Source organism: Topomyia yanbarensis, chromosome 3, assembly GCF_030247195.1.
Source record: "Topomyia yanbarensis strain Yona2022 chromosome 3, ASM3024719v1, whole genome shotgun sequence".
Lineage (NCBI taxonomy): Eukaryota > Metazoa > Arthropoda > Insecta > Diptera > Culicidae > Topomyia > Topomyia yanbarensis.
In genome coordinates this window covers 156,960,211-156,975,012 of record NC_080672.1, presented here as the reverse complement: position 1 = coordinate 156,975,012, position 14,802 = coordinate 156,960,211, and the positions used below count along the sequence as shown (strand labels likewise).

Genomic DNA, 14,802 nt, shown 5'->3' with positions numbered 1-14,802 from the left:
AGTATGCAGAATGCAAAAAGAACTCTATAAAAAGGCGTGCTGCTATTGAAATGTACAACAAAGGCACTCGCAAGTTTCTTTGTAATATAGCTCAAATTCATAACGCTTGCACCTCTAGGCAACATACATACAGCCGGATGAAAAATCACGACTAGAAACGATTAAAACAGTGAATTACGACACATGGTAATGGTTACGTGCCAAACCGCATACAGATTTCAATTCATAAATATAAGCTTACACTGTATATGTGCATTTGCAGCGCCGGGATCAGGGACCCCGTTGCAATATATATATGCCGTTGTTATTGTTTCCCTATTTATGCATCTACCAGACATACAGTTTGCCGTTCGGTGCGGTGTGTTGTAAAACGACGCTGCTCCTTTTTATGATGCTGAGAGCTGCCGTGTGTGACGTATAGTTCGCTCGTTCGAAACCTACGCTAATGCCCGGGAAAAGCTCTAGGTCATAATCACAATAAACGGAAGTGCATGCTACTGCATAAATAGAATACAGGGCGAATCCCAATGCCACCCACAAGATAGGGTAGCTGCAGCAGCAGTTGCAGCAAAAACATGGTCGCACGGTTTCATTCTCCACGTTCTGCTGTTGCTGCTGCTGCCAGGCGAAGTCGGATTTAAATCCCATTTTTTCCCGCATGGGATTACTATTTCACACGTTTCCGGTGGTTATTCGTGGTCTGGTTACCGAACCAATATTTTATATTGGATCAGCATTTGAATCTTTCAGATCTGTAACTGGTAACAAGATTATCAGATCCAGCGTTTGCGCTGTGAATGCTTTGTTGCACACATTATTCTACGACCGTTACTCAGTTTGGATTATTTTAGAATAATTTATATATAGCGCCAACTGCAAACGAGCGATACCTACCCATAGGCGGTTACAGCCGGACGGTAAAAGGGGGGGGGCGCCTTCTTTGAAAATTGTGTTTAAGGGTTCAATTTTTGACTTTTAGCTCCACCAGGCTCTACTGATTCCTTTTATGGCCCTTAGTAATTGTGCAATTTTTGGTACCGATCGGTTGTGTCTACGGACCCTCCAAAAATTTCAAAGTTTATATGGAAGTTTGTATGGAAAATTGTTTAACATTGTAAATAAATTCTTTAAAAATCACATCATCAATCAATTAATCAGAACACCATATATTTTTAAAGGTATTCTGCTACTGAACAAATTCGTGGAACATTGTAAGTTTATGAAAATTCTTTGAGAAAAGTTATTCACTAAAGAAGCAGCATGACTTCAAAACAAGTAAATTTTATTATTAATCATAGCAACTTTGTTTGAATAGCTCCATCCTTATACAAGTGTAAACTAGACTTGCCAACCGCCGATCGCGTATGGTAGATGCAGCTATTCAAACAGGGTTGCTATGATTAATAGTAAAATCCACTTGTTTTGAAGTCATGCTGCTTCTTTAGTTAATAACTTTTCTCAGCGATTTTCACAAATTTAAAATGTTCCACGAATATGTTCAGTAGAAGAATACCTTTAGAAATATATAGTGTTCTAATTAATTGATTGATGAGGCGATTTTTTAGGAATTTATTTTCAATGTTAACCGATTTTCCATACAAACTTCCATATAAACTTTGATATTTTTGGAGGGTCCGTAGACACAACCGATCGGTACCAAAATTTGTCCAATTGCTAAGGATCATAAAAGGAATAAGTAGAGTCTGGTGGAGCAGAAAGTCAAAAATTGAACCAGTTTATTATATACATAGTTGGAACTCAAAGAATCGAAAAAAAAAATTATTGAATATTCTGAAAGTACACACTTTTGAAAATATTTGTTCGAAATTTCATCCAAAACGGAGCACTGGTTTTTCCACGAATGAAGTTAACACAAAAGTTTAAACGCAATTATATCGGAATGGAGTTTTTTGAAAAGTAGCGTCGCGGTGAACGTGATATCTCTATTACGTGATATAACTATTCATCCGATATTCACTTTTTTTAATTCTTTGTATTTGCATCCTCGTGTACTTGAACGGTTCCTTTTTTATCAAATTTTTTTCGATTTTTTGCAATGACTTTTAGTTTAAAATTTTGAGCACCAGCAAGTGTGGTTTAGAGAATAACACAATTAAAGTTTTTGGTACACTCAGGGTATACAGAACAAGCGTTGCGGCAAAATTGGAAATTTGAATATTCATATGCTATTGCCGCCTTCCATGTTTGGACATATTACTTTTAAGACCATAATGCATATTTTAGGCAAACGAATAAACATTAGATTCCTAAAAAAAATCCACTTCTAATAATAAGAGTGTGAATATTACAAAATACTTGTGTAAATATTATTAAAGACTTAGGCATTAGGATTAGTAATAGTGGCTCAAATCAAAATCCTTTTGTTAACCACTAACTATTGTGAGTCTAAATATGTTGCTCACTATTAGGTCACTTTCAGAAAAAGTCAATATCGAAATAATCGCGTTGAGGTAAAAAGGAAATTCAGTTCTTCCATACGTAATGCATTGAACGAAGAACTTAAATATTTTGTTCTCAAAGCATTAGTATTAAGTGGTTGTAGGCCTATTTTAAAGGGCATTTTTTACGTTTTACTTTTATTTTGATTTGACTTTCGACATTTCTCGCATAGATGTTGTCCAATGCTAATTTGATCGGTATAATATCCGAAGATGTTGATTTGAGCGTTTCTCTCAGGCCAACCTTTGTTCCATGTAGTAGGTGTTATCAAAAACATCACGAAACATCATGTTGTAAATGTTCTCAATCTTTATAATATTCTAAGAGAGTGATAAGTGTTATAAAAAATGTCTTATCACACTGTTAGGTGGATTAAATTCGTTTTTTAACATTCGGTTGGGGTAAGTTGGCGGTGATGCACGCGGGACAAGTTGGCGGTACTAATTACAGTGCATCAAAAATATTTATTTCCAAAATTCACTCCAAAGTAAGAAAATATTTTTCTTGTGTATCTCGTCATTGCAGGGAATATTTTCTTCGGCAAATCGCCTGCTTTTTTTGCTTTTGAACATGGAATACGCGTAGTAGTCAAAATACCAAAATTTTGACACTGTAATATAATAGCAAATGCCAGTTAATATACAGTTTTCTTGAAAATACATTCAGCACGTTCCATGAGGACCCCTGGAGTAATTGAATCTCCATTTGATTGCTTATTTTCTGGCGTATCGAAATATAGCGCCAACTTACCCCAGGGCCGGGGTAAGTCGGCGGGAATTTTTGTCTATAAAAACAAAGACAATGCAACGAACACTAAAATTCAGGGATGTTGCCAACAGTCTAACCTTTTATACAACGCGTTCTATTTTGCCAGTAATGTGCACACCCAAACATAGAAATTTCGTAAAATTTAAAAAAAATTGTGATATTGTATTATTGTTGTCACTCAGCTAATGGTGAAAGATCCATATTGGGATACAAAAATCGTTCCATGGGAATTCACTAGTAATATTATATAGGGTAAGGGGTATAATACGTCCAGCCGAAGCAAAACGCTGTACTGATAAGAGTACCATTTCATTGAAACAACGTAACACATTTATTTGTCATTTCTCCTGTGCTTTGAAGCAATATATACAAGAGTTTTAATACTGGCATTTCGATATAACGTCCCACAATTTATCTTTAAGAATTTGAACCAATTAGAAATAGTCTGATTTGGTTGAATGTGCATTACCTATAATTGAAAGATTCGATAAAACCGCGTTTATCACCAGAAACTAAACAGGATATTTCTAATTTTGGTTTGCCTAAACAAATATTTTTGACGAAAGCCAAGTAGTTTGTATTCGATAAGGAATCGAATTAAATATTTTTGTCATTGAATATAGGTTTGAAGTTGGGTTTGGGATTACCTGATTCTTCTACACAACCATTCTCAGCGCGGCCTGAGACATATTCGTATAATTTATTTGCAAACCTAAAATAATTTAAAATTAGCACTCGACGACTCACCTAATGATTATTAAACCATTAAAAACTCAAATAGAGCTCAACTTTATCAGGTACCCATAGGGAATGAGTTCGTAGGATACAAAGCAAACAGGGCAATATAGTTTCCAAAAGTCCAATGTAAATGCAGAACCAAAACTCGAGAGATTAACTACTTGATCACCAATGTAGTAAACTTCCCTCCCTTTATTAAGCTACGATTCAGTTAAGTTTCAGCCAAATTAATGTTGCTCGCAACGTAACAAATTCATACATTTTGCTGACTTCTCTTATATGTATAATAATCATCCACACAGGTTAGCTGTTTCAGAACTCAAAGAAACTGATGTACTCAGCAGGATAAAAATGGAGTGTGGCGTAGTTTTGTAATCCTTTTTTCGTTGGGTTGGAAGTTTCTGTACCTCTTTCTGACAGTTGTTATATTACAGCAGACAAAGTTTCCAGCTTTCGCGTCATTTCCAGCCCGAAGAAGTTTCTATTTTCACCCGGCACCGGTTTCCATTGTCAATGCGCACCATTTTCCATTACCTGCCTAGTTGGTGCGGAAAATGTGGGTGGCAAGGTGCCAGCTCTGTTCCTTCAAGCACGATATGTTCATACACTCGTAGACTATATGCATCTCGCTTTCATATTCTAGCAACTCATGCAAGTTTTCTATTCATTACAGTGTGTAGAGAATATGCATCACGGGAAGAAAGATCGTTCTTCGTTGGTTCCGGGAGAGTTAAGATTATACACGCTCCGTTCCCTACGGCTAGCAATAGGCTGACTTTCGCTCTAGTCTAGTTAATGTTGCGCGTAAGCATCGAATCAAAATAGTTATTTTGTGTAACCTAAGAAAGTTGGAAAAATTTCGATATGGGAAATTATGGTGAAATGAAGTGTCTTATGCATCAGACTAATCACACTGTTGTTATTGACAATTTCAGCTTCTGCCAGAAAATAGTTCGTTTTCGGTAAGGATACGAATTTGATATTGTATTTATTGAATGTAGGGTTGGAGTTAGGTTCGGGATTTTTTTTCGAATGTAGGTATGGATCGGGATAGAGTGCGCAGCACGAGCTGAGACATATGTGTATAATTTAATCATCTTATTTGCAAACCTAGAAATCAGTTCATATTTATTTTGAACGTCTCTGGGCAGGTGATACATATTTTTTCTACACGAATGCACGAATGTTAAAATAAAAAAATAAAAACCTCTAACACATTCGCACAATGACTCCCAGATCATGTAGACGTATTTTTTCAGTCCTTGCAGTTTAGTACAGTAAAGCAAAGCTGGCAAATTCGCTTTCAAGATGTTTATGAATGTTCCTTCGAGGTTCGTATACAGCAATACCCGCTAGATTCCGCTGGGCCATAGGTGGTGTATTTCCGGACTGGGGGGCAAGCAGTTTATACATAGAAACTTCCCCGAGGGCTGTCTACTCAGTATCCGGTTGTAACTCAGATCACACGTGGGAAAACAATATACGTGTTTTAGTGAAGGACCTCGGGCAGACAAACAAGATTGCTTGCTGTGAGTGCTTTACGCGGAAGTACGTACCAGCAATGGCCGTAGAAATTGAATGGGTTGTATCTGAACCGGACTTGATGTGCAAAGACCTGTTGAAGCTCGAGGTTGGCTACTTTGGGGACCCCTCACATCAACAGGTTAAGATATGGGACTACAAGCAATTGCATACCGCAAACACTGAGGCGTGTGAGACTTCCTACTCTCTATATAGCTTTCTTCGGGTGACTTTCGCCTGGTCTTCTCTTCCCAACTATATGCTCTTTAACAAAGTTCGTCTAGCTGATCGGCTTATTGTGCTGCGGGTAAAGAGTTGCAGCAATTACAAACGGTTGGGTCACACAGCAACTTACTGTTACAATAAGAAATAATGCGGCAAATGCAGTGGAGAGCACGAGGAACAGCAAAGCTACAGAGAAGTGTATTTCTTGCGGGGTCCCTCCGCATATTCTCCATTTATGTTCTGTGTACAAGCAGCACGGAGAAAATATTAAGCGCTCCCTCAAGGATCGCTCAAAGCGCTCTTATGTAGAAATGCTATAGAATGCTTCGCCATCTGTCCTTTCCAAAAATCCCTATGCTCTTTTAACTCGTGTTGAAAAGAATCTACCGATCCTTAAGAGAGAACGTCTTTTGTTATCCCGGGGGAGCTCAGGATCCTTAAGAGAGAACGTCTTTTATTAACCCGGGGGAGCTCAGGAGAGGGAAAAACTTGCATGCCATAGATTACCTCGTAAGGATCCCATGTTGTCCTTTTCTGAGAGTGCACCAAGAAAATTTGAAAAAAAAAATCCAATGGAAGTGCTGCCCTAACCCAAAACGATTTGTTCCCGGACTTGGAAGTTTTAATTCTAACAAGGATTACCCGCCACATCCAGGAACACCAAAAATTTCAAGTGTCCCTTATTTCAAACAGACACTCGGTCCAGTAATGGACTAATGAAATTTGCTGACATCGTTGACTTTATTTTTACAGCTTTCAATGTTACTGATCATCCTAAAGGCCTTCTGATACGTTTTCTTCCTTTAGTGCTAACATTTTTGAAATAGCTGACTCTTAAATGGTGCCTCTTTGCAGCGATCGTATCCTTCGATGGCTAAGTCATCGAACAGGGTTACTGATTCGATTACCGTTGGACAGTGGAGCTGTATGTTCCTGATGTTTACGAATTTCTAAAAGTTCTGAGTACTTTTAGGGGTTAACAAGTGCAATTCTTTCCACCGAAATATTCGCTATTCCACACCAAGTATTGAAATGGTCGCTTGTCACCTTCTAATCAAAGACATATACCTTTCCATACCTTTCATCTACATTGCTCCTAGATCCTCGGTAGGGCACCGAGCGCTTTGCACGGAATCCTTACCATTGGCTGATTCTAGCAGACGGTATGGGGTTGTCTTCACTATGATAACAGATCAACATTAATCCAAGATCTTTGCGATCATTTCGACATGATCATCTTAAACACGGGAGAATTGACACGGATTCCTACACCACAAGTACGAGCGAGCATGATGGATTCATCGCAGTCCTCGAGATCGCTCCAGTTAGATCGCATATGGAAGGTGATACCTGATCATCGCAGTAGCGACCATTTGCCTATTGTCACTTCAATTGCTAACGGTTCAAGACCATCAGAAACAATCGAAGTCACGTATGACCTCGCACTAATTGGAAGAATTACGCGACAGCTGTATCCGATAAAATCTAATTTACTCAACAACTTCCTCAGAGGGAAGAGTGCAGGTTTTTGTCTGGTTTGAGTCTCGAAAGCGCAAATGAAGCTAAATCTAACTCAGTAGACGGCGCGGACACCACCAGATAGTCTCCTACACCGTGGTGGGACAAATAGTGCTCAGAACTGTACGCGGAGAAGATCACTGCTTATGAAGCCATACGGAACGACGAATTATACGCTAGCTATCCAAAGTACGCGTCATTAGAAAAACGAATGATAAGTCTAATGGAAATTAGAATACGCAGTTATTGACGCCAGTTCGTCAACGGGTTAACGAGAGCAACAGCGATGAGCACTCCATGGGGTACAGTTCGACGTATGCATAACCGAAACAGTACCAGGCGCTTGTTGAATTTATTTAACAAGTTCCTTGAAGGTAACATTGTCCCACACGATTGGAACCATCAAAAAACCAGGCAACCCAACCTCCAATTATAGCTCGTATCGACCGATTGCAATGCTCTCCTGTATCCGAGAGCTGTTCGAAAAAATAAGCCTGCCTATGCCAGCAAAGGGCAGATGTCATCAGGGGGCTTTCGACTCAGTTTCTGCCAACGTTCTGTCAAAGAAGCTGCACCAACATGGTCTTTCCAAAAGGACATGCATTTTTCGCATGGTGATTTAACAACATCGCGATTTAGCTACATGGGTCTTCCCCGGGCTTATATCTAAGTTCCCTTCTCTACAACTTTTTTGTGAATGACATTAACGATTATCGTGCCAATTTGTACACGCAAAGGCAACTTGTAGACGGCAGGGTCGTCTCTGTTACAGAGCCCAAAGCTGACGATTTGCAAGGACCATTGCAAGAAACTTTGGACAATTTGTTTACTTGAGCTCTTCAGCTAGATATCGAGTTCTCCACGGAGAAAACTGAGCTGATCGACTTTATGAGGAAGAGTGCGCCGGCTCAACTCCAGCTTATATTAATTGGTGTAACGATCTATAAGATCTTCACATTCAAATATCTCAGGGTCTGGTTCGACTCTAAAGATATATGGAGACATCACATTTGGTATCTGAAACAGAAATGCTATCAAAGTATCAATATTTTCTAGGAAATAACTGAAACATGGTGGGGTACCCACACAAGAGACCCGATAAGTTTATACCAAACAACGATGATCATACACTTCATCAAACTGAAGAGAATTCAGTATCGTTGCTTACGCATTACCTTGGATTGAATGCACTAGACCCATTCGACAAGCCAAGAAGCCTTTCGTTTGAAACTATTTCCATTAAGATTGGCTCAGCCTCGAAAAATTTTTCAAAGTTTGAGCGAATCCTATATATTACATTTATATGTAACTAGTTAATACCCATCACGCGTTGCTGTGACTTTCAACGAAATAGGAGGAAAACACAATTTGTTCCGAAGCGCCATCTGGCAGGCAGCACATAAACACGCTGCATAACAAATGCCCACTATGTATAAATTTTAACGGTAATCGGTCAAGCCGTTTGGAAGTCTATAAATCATATACATACAAGCATTGACCTTTATATAGATAGATGTAAAAAGTTCATGCTACTATTGCTTTTTATTATCATACTACCAACTATAACCAAAAAAGAAACTTCTTTTCATTATTGATACCCACCGTTTTCAAACTGAACAATCCAAAGACAAATAAAGTCAACTTGGGCAAATGAAATTCAATAAAACTCCGCTGATTATAATGACTCATCGGTACGTTATCATTAAAACTTTCTGACGTCGAACCACTTGTGTTCCCATTGCAGATTGCCGATAGTAAAGTGCCGTGTAGAAAGGACATCGTGGTGGCTGTCGTTTGATTCTCTCGAATTTCAATAACACCATACCGAACGCTTAACTTTTCATTCTTCCCGTTTGTTCGTCATCGTTATCGGGAGAATCTCTTAGGAAATGGAAAATGCTTCAGCTCACCTGGATCGCAAGCAACTTTCCTAATGGTCATCATTAATACTGCCACTGCCGCCGCTGCTGGTTTGATTATCGCTCTGTCCGACCGGGGAAATAGAAGATCGATCCAACTGCTCCAGTTCATCAAGGTATTGGTGTGATAAAATAAATTATCCTACAGAAGCTCCGCTTCGAAGGTTAGTAAGCTGTACTAATAAACACATTGGCAGCTTTCACCGTTAGATGGGAGAAGTGTCTGTGCAGAGGCCACTCTAGACTACTTCATCGCTACCGCAGAGGGACGCGAACCAGTCGATGGACTTACGGAACGTTTGCAATGGTCCTAAAGGCTACCGAACAGGACGCCAAGACGAAAAGTTTCGATTAGACGAAATGATTATTTGCCATCCCCTCCTCGTCGCAATCGGAAATATGACAACTTATGTCTTACTTTAAGTTGGTGAGGAGAAAAGCTATCATGTTAAATGAAAATGTACGTTAGCAATCGGTAGGATATAATTATTCGATCTTATTCATATGCACTTGGGAAATTTATGATTTCGTTTTCTTTTCACACCCAATCGGTGCGAGTATTTTGAAATTATGTTAATCATGAACGAATTGCTCATCAATTACCATTGGTAAGACGTAGCATTTCCAGAAACAGGAGTTTTGTCAGAATGGTTCGATCAATCAATGAAAATTTGGGTTCGGAAAACTGAATTTCTTTGAACCTTCAAATAGCTATTGATGATAGAGGAACTGTGGGTAAGACGGACACATGGCTACCTTATTATTATGAATAACTTGGAATTATGATACACTCAATATGCCTTGATACTATGAAACATGTACAATTTAAGCAAACATTTATGATCAGTAGTGCATCTTCGTGCGGATGTAATTTGCAAGTCTACAATTTTATGGTTTATTACACAAAAAATCAATTTCTTCGCGGATGTTTGCTTTTATTTCGATAATGTAACTCTTAAGTGTCTTAACTTTATTTTACTTAACTCTTAAGTCTGTCTCAACTTTATTGAAGAAATCAAAACAGATAAGTTGATTTATAATTTACGTTCATAATTTTTCCATTTTCGCTTGCTCCGAAACACAGTATCACCTAGCCGGACAAAACCTCAAAATTTTATGCTGGATTTTTATAATTTTCCATTGTTCTCTGTTTGTAAACAGGTTGAATGGAGTCTTCTCAAAATATTAGGTCTTGAGGACAAAAGATTTTTTACAGCACTTCAAAGGTGAAATAGATCATCAATTCTTGAAAAAACTGTATTCAAACCTATGTTATTAAAATAAATATATCTTTTTAGTTATGATTCTGATTAGGGTTTCATTTGGAAGGTTATTTGTTGTTGGACTTATACTTGCTACTCGATTTAGTCGATACAAGCCTTTCTTCTCGCTCAGACATGAAGAATAAATAATATATCGTGCATTGAATTCAAATTATAATGTTCAAAGTGGCTGTACTTTTTTTAAACAGTTCGGAAAGATCGCTTGTAGTTTATGATACTTGAAAATTAGTAAAGTTTTCGAAAATGAATATCTTGTTTTGCCCCTTTCTGCCCCGAGGTACGAAAAAATATGATTTTTCATTGTATATCTGAAGGAGACGCATGGTAGTGTTTGAGTACCCAGGGTTCGTAATATAATTTATAAATGTCACGCAGCATTATCAGCAATTGCAAAAATGTGTATTCTGCTAAAAATTCATTACACCAAATTTTTCGAAAATGAATTGTCAGATATAGTGCACTTTATATTCGTAAATGTTCAAATTTCGAACCACCCTATGTGCAAAAAATTTCGATGCAAAAAAAAACTTAAAAAAATTTACATCAAATATGAATTCATTGCCACCTTAATGTGAAGTTTTCCTCAAATTCGGACCACTTTTGAGGTTTTGTCCGACTTTTGTATGAAAGGTGATCACTATTGCGCGTCCTGAACAAACAATTTTGTCCAACCCTGTTGTGCAACTGAAGAAACTAGACATGAACGCAGGCCCATCACAGCGTGATCAAATTGATCTTTCTAAACTTTGTTCTACACCTAGAGCAGGAAAAAGAGGAAATTCCTCAAGACGCAGTTTCGGCGAAATTTCATTAAATCAGCTGTACACGCCGACTCGTCGTGGTCATAAAGCATCCAGTATATATCCTCGGTTCTCAAAGGAACTAGTAGTGCGACTAAGTCCTATATCTGCCGCCCTCATTAATAAATATAAAAAGGTTGCTGGAAGTACAAAGACAAAAGCAGCAGTGAAATCGTTTGCCCAGCCTGTTAAACCTAGGGGAAGACCAAAGTCTTTTCCACAATCGGTTACAAAAGCCAAACCTCCATCAGCTAGTAAACCTCCGCCAGTTTTCAAATCTCCGTCTCCTGCTAAATCTCCATCAGCTACTAAAACAAGAGTGGAAAAAAGGACTCCAAAAGTAACGAAAGCAACTAAACCAATAAAATCTCCGAAAGCAACGAAGCCTAAACCTGCAGCACCCGTAGCGAAAAAACCCAAGGTCAAACGGGTTGAGATTGCGATGCCACCCAAGAAACGCAAGGAAAATTTTGCAGCGGTGGTTCCCACAACCGTTACCTGTTTACTGTGCTCACAGTCCTTTGTCAGCCAGAAAACTCTCAGTCGTCATATGGCCACCCACGAAAATGTAAGTTGAGCTCGATCACGTAGATACTATCTTGACAATCGATGCATGCACACATCATCATTACAATCCTAGACACACGTTCAAACAGAATTTGTTTTCTTGGTTTGGGTTTCACACATAGTAGGTGAGGATAAAACACAAATAGGTTATTTCAAAACACATGGACGCGTCCTATCGTGAAATCCTATTGCATTGACTATTTAGAATAATAATGGTAATCTGTGTCACGTGCGCAATGTCAATGTTCGATCTCTGATACGATATTTATTTCAACGCTTTCTTAGGACTTGCTTATAGATACATTGGTGAGTGAAATTGCCTTACCTTTAATTGCTACTCAAATTTTATTTCTTAAACAGCGGAAAATCAAAAATCCAGCAGCCATTTTTTCGTTATTAGCATTTATGGAGTAAACTTAAACTGTTTTCTAAAATGTCCCACTTCCCAGAAAAAAGACCACAGCCACTACACATTTACCTTATTTTGAGAATATTGGCTATACAGCCAACTGCGCTCTTTCACCCAGTCAAAAACCAGTTGAAAACCATAGTTCTGGCTGATTTCTGCAAGAACTCAAATTAAACAACGGATTAGTTATGCAATTTGCGTTTCGACTTCGTCTCGTCATAATCCCACACTAACGTAATGACAAAACTAAGCTAGCGTCGGATTTATGGTAGTTTCAAAAACGAAAACACTGTTTGTGTTTCTGAACAAGCCTCTAATCCTGCTTGAGGTCCCGCAAAAAGGGGGTTCTGATTAAGCTAATGAGAATTCATGAAATTGAAAATTGGTTTGGTTTAGCAAGCCAATATAATATGGTCGGTGTTAAGTCAGACCGGACTAAGTCGCAAAACATAAAAAATGGGATATTGATAGCAATGGATAAAAATTTTCTTCGGCTACATTCGATTTTTGTCAGATTTGAAATATGTAACAATAAACAAAAATTATGGCCAAAATAAATCTTCAACTGTAACGTAAAGGATGCTGCGATTCAAACTTTTAAGGTTGCACAGAGAAAGGGTAAAGTTCGCAAACGAAAAAAGCAGTTTTTTTCCACACCGTATGTCAGGTCTTCATAAAAATCAATCAGCGTATGTAGAATGTTGTTACAGTACTGCTGATTGATTTTTATGAAGATCTGACATACGGTGTGGAAAGGGGCTGCTTTTTTCGTTTGCGAGTTTTACGCTTTCTCTGTGCAACCTTAACTCGTTTTACTCGAAATCTATACTTTGTCATTTAGTCCGGTCTGATTTAACACCGTTATTCTGACTTTGGCTTGAATGCGGAAATTTAGTGGTGTTCCATTTCAACATGAACGATTCTTGTTTTTTTTTTGAATTTAATGGATTTTACATTTCGGGCCCTATTCTCACAGTCACGTCACTTAGTGACTAGAAGGAAATTTTGTTCTAGTCACTGGGTGACGTGACTGTGAGACTTCGTTTTAAATTTAGTTTACACAACTACAAGTTTGCCTTCTTTTGTATATTGGCAATACCTTGAAAATATTTTTTATAAATTTTATCATTTGGTATGTAACTAAAACTAACTTGCAGCATTCATAAGTAATTTTTGTACTTAATTCGTTGTACGCCAATCGAGAGAGCAGCTTGTGGAAACGAAGACACTATGGGTTTTCGGTGCCCACATATAAATGTCATTTATTTTCATTCGATGCAATTTCTGTCCACATTTCGTCAAACATAGACTAAGTCAGAAACTTTCTGAACATTCGACAAATACACCCAGGCTTTTTTACGCGGTTTTTTGCGCGGATTTTTTTACGAGGTTTTTTTACGCGAATTTTCCAATTAACGCGGTTTTTGCAAAAATATTCTAAGTCCTTTTAAATGCAAAGAACTTAGAAGAATTTTGGCAGTTTTTGTTTTGTGCGGATTTCGCCATTACCACGATTTTGGCAAAAATATTCTATGTCCTTTTGAATGCAAAAGACTTAGAAGATTTTCGGAAAGATGGAAGAGACGGGTCTGGAAGATTCCTTATGGCCCGCACCCCAACAATATGGGTATTTTCGGAATGGTCTTGAAGAGTAGGTTCCAGAAATTGATTTTTGGCGTCATTTTGAAATCCAAGATGGCGACTTCCGGTTCAGTGAAATTCGCTATAACCCAATCAATATGGGTATTTTCGGAATGGCCTTGAAGAGTAGGTTCCAGAAATTGATTTTTGACGCCATTTTGAAATCAAAGATGGCGACTTCCGGTTTTAGCGAAATTCGCTATAACTCAATCAATATGGATATTTTCGGAATAGACTTGAAGAATAGGTGCCAGAAATTGATTTTTGGCGTCATTTTGAAATCCAAGATGGCGACTTCCGGTTCAGTGAAATTCGCTATAACTCAATCAATATGGGTATTTTCGGAATGGACTTGAAGAATAGGTGCCAGAAAATGATTTTTGGCATCATTTTGAAATCCAAGATGGCGACTTCCGGTTTTAGCGAAATTCGCTATAACTCAATCAATATGGATATTTTCGGAATAGACTTGAAGAATAGGTGCCAGAAATTGATTTTTGGCGTCATTTTGAAATCCAAGATGGCGACTTCCGGTTTAGCGAAATTCGCTATAACTCAATCAATATGGGAATTTTCGGAATGGACTTGAAGAATAGGTGCCAGAAAATGATTTTTGGCATCATTTTGAAATCTAAGATGGCGACTTCCGGTTCAGTGAAATTCGCTATAACTCAATCAATATGGGTATTTTCAGAATGGTCTTGAAGAGTAGGTTCCAGAAATTGATTTTTGACGCCATTTTGAAATCAAAGAGAACGAGGGGGTGGCAGCACTGCCGACTCTCTCGGAAGTGATTTTGCGTTCCTCCCATAGTTTACAAAATTTTGCAGTGAAATATAGTATATTTAAAAGGAAATCGAAGTTAATCGCTCGGTAGGTCGTTTCTCCTGTTGTGTTATGTGTTGGTAGGCAAAAATATCGTTGGAATAGTGTAATTTGACGTAGTGATTTTA

At 38.1% G+C, this 14,802-nt stretch overlaps 2 protein-coding genes across 12 annotated transcripts in view; one reads left to right on the top strand and one right to left on the bottom strand.

The window, feature by feature from the left end:
• The window catches only part of LOC131692345 (uncharacterized), a 312,974-nt gene that overhangs the window by 170,657 nt on the left and 127,515 nt on the right, over positions 1-14,802 (bottom strand). The window lies entirely within an intron of this gene.
• On the top strand, positions 11,077-12,228 carry LOC131692346 (histone H1.03-like). Of its 2 annotated transcripts, none has more exons than XM_058979341.1 (2): positions 11,077-11,800; positions 12,085-12,228. In XM_058979341.1, the coding sequence occupies exons 1-2, from the start codon at positions 11,132-11,134 to the stop codon at positions 12,211-12,213; spliced, it is 798 nt and encodes a 265-aa protein (XP_058835324.1). In that variant the 5' UTR covers positions 11,077-11,131; the 3' UTR covers positions 12,214-12,228. The 2 variants fall into 2 exon arrangements, with proteins under 2 accessions (XP_058835324.1, XP_058835325.1); XM_058979342.1 differs by lacking the exon at positions 12,085-12,228 and adding an exon at positions 11,922-11,945.

Coding starts and splice junctions, on each gene's coding strand:
- LOC131692346 (XM_058979341.1), top strand. CDS start 11,132: ATGAACGCAGGCCCATCACAGCGTGATCAAATTGATCTTTCTAAACTT. Junction 11,801..12,084: donor ATATGGCCACCCACGAAAAT/GTAAGTTGAGCT, acceptor ACGCTTTCTTAG/GACTTGCTTATAGATACATT.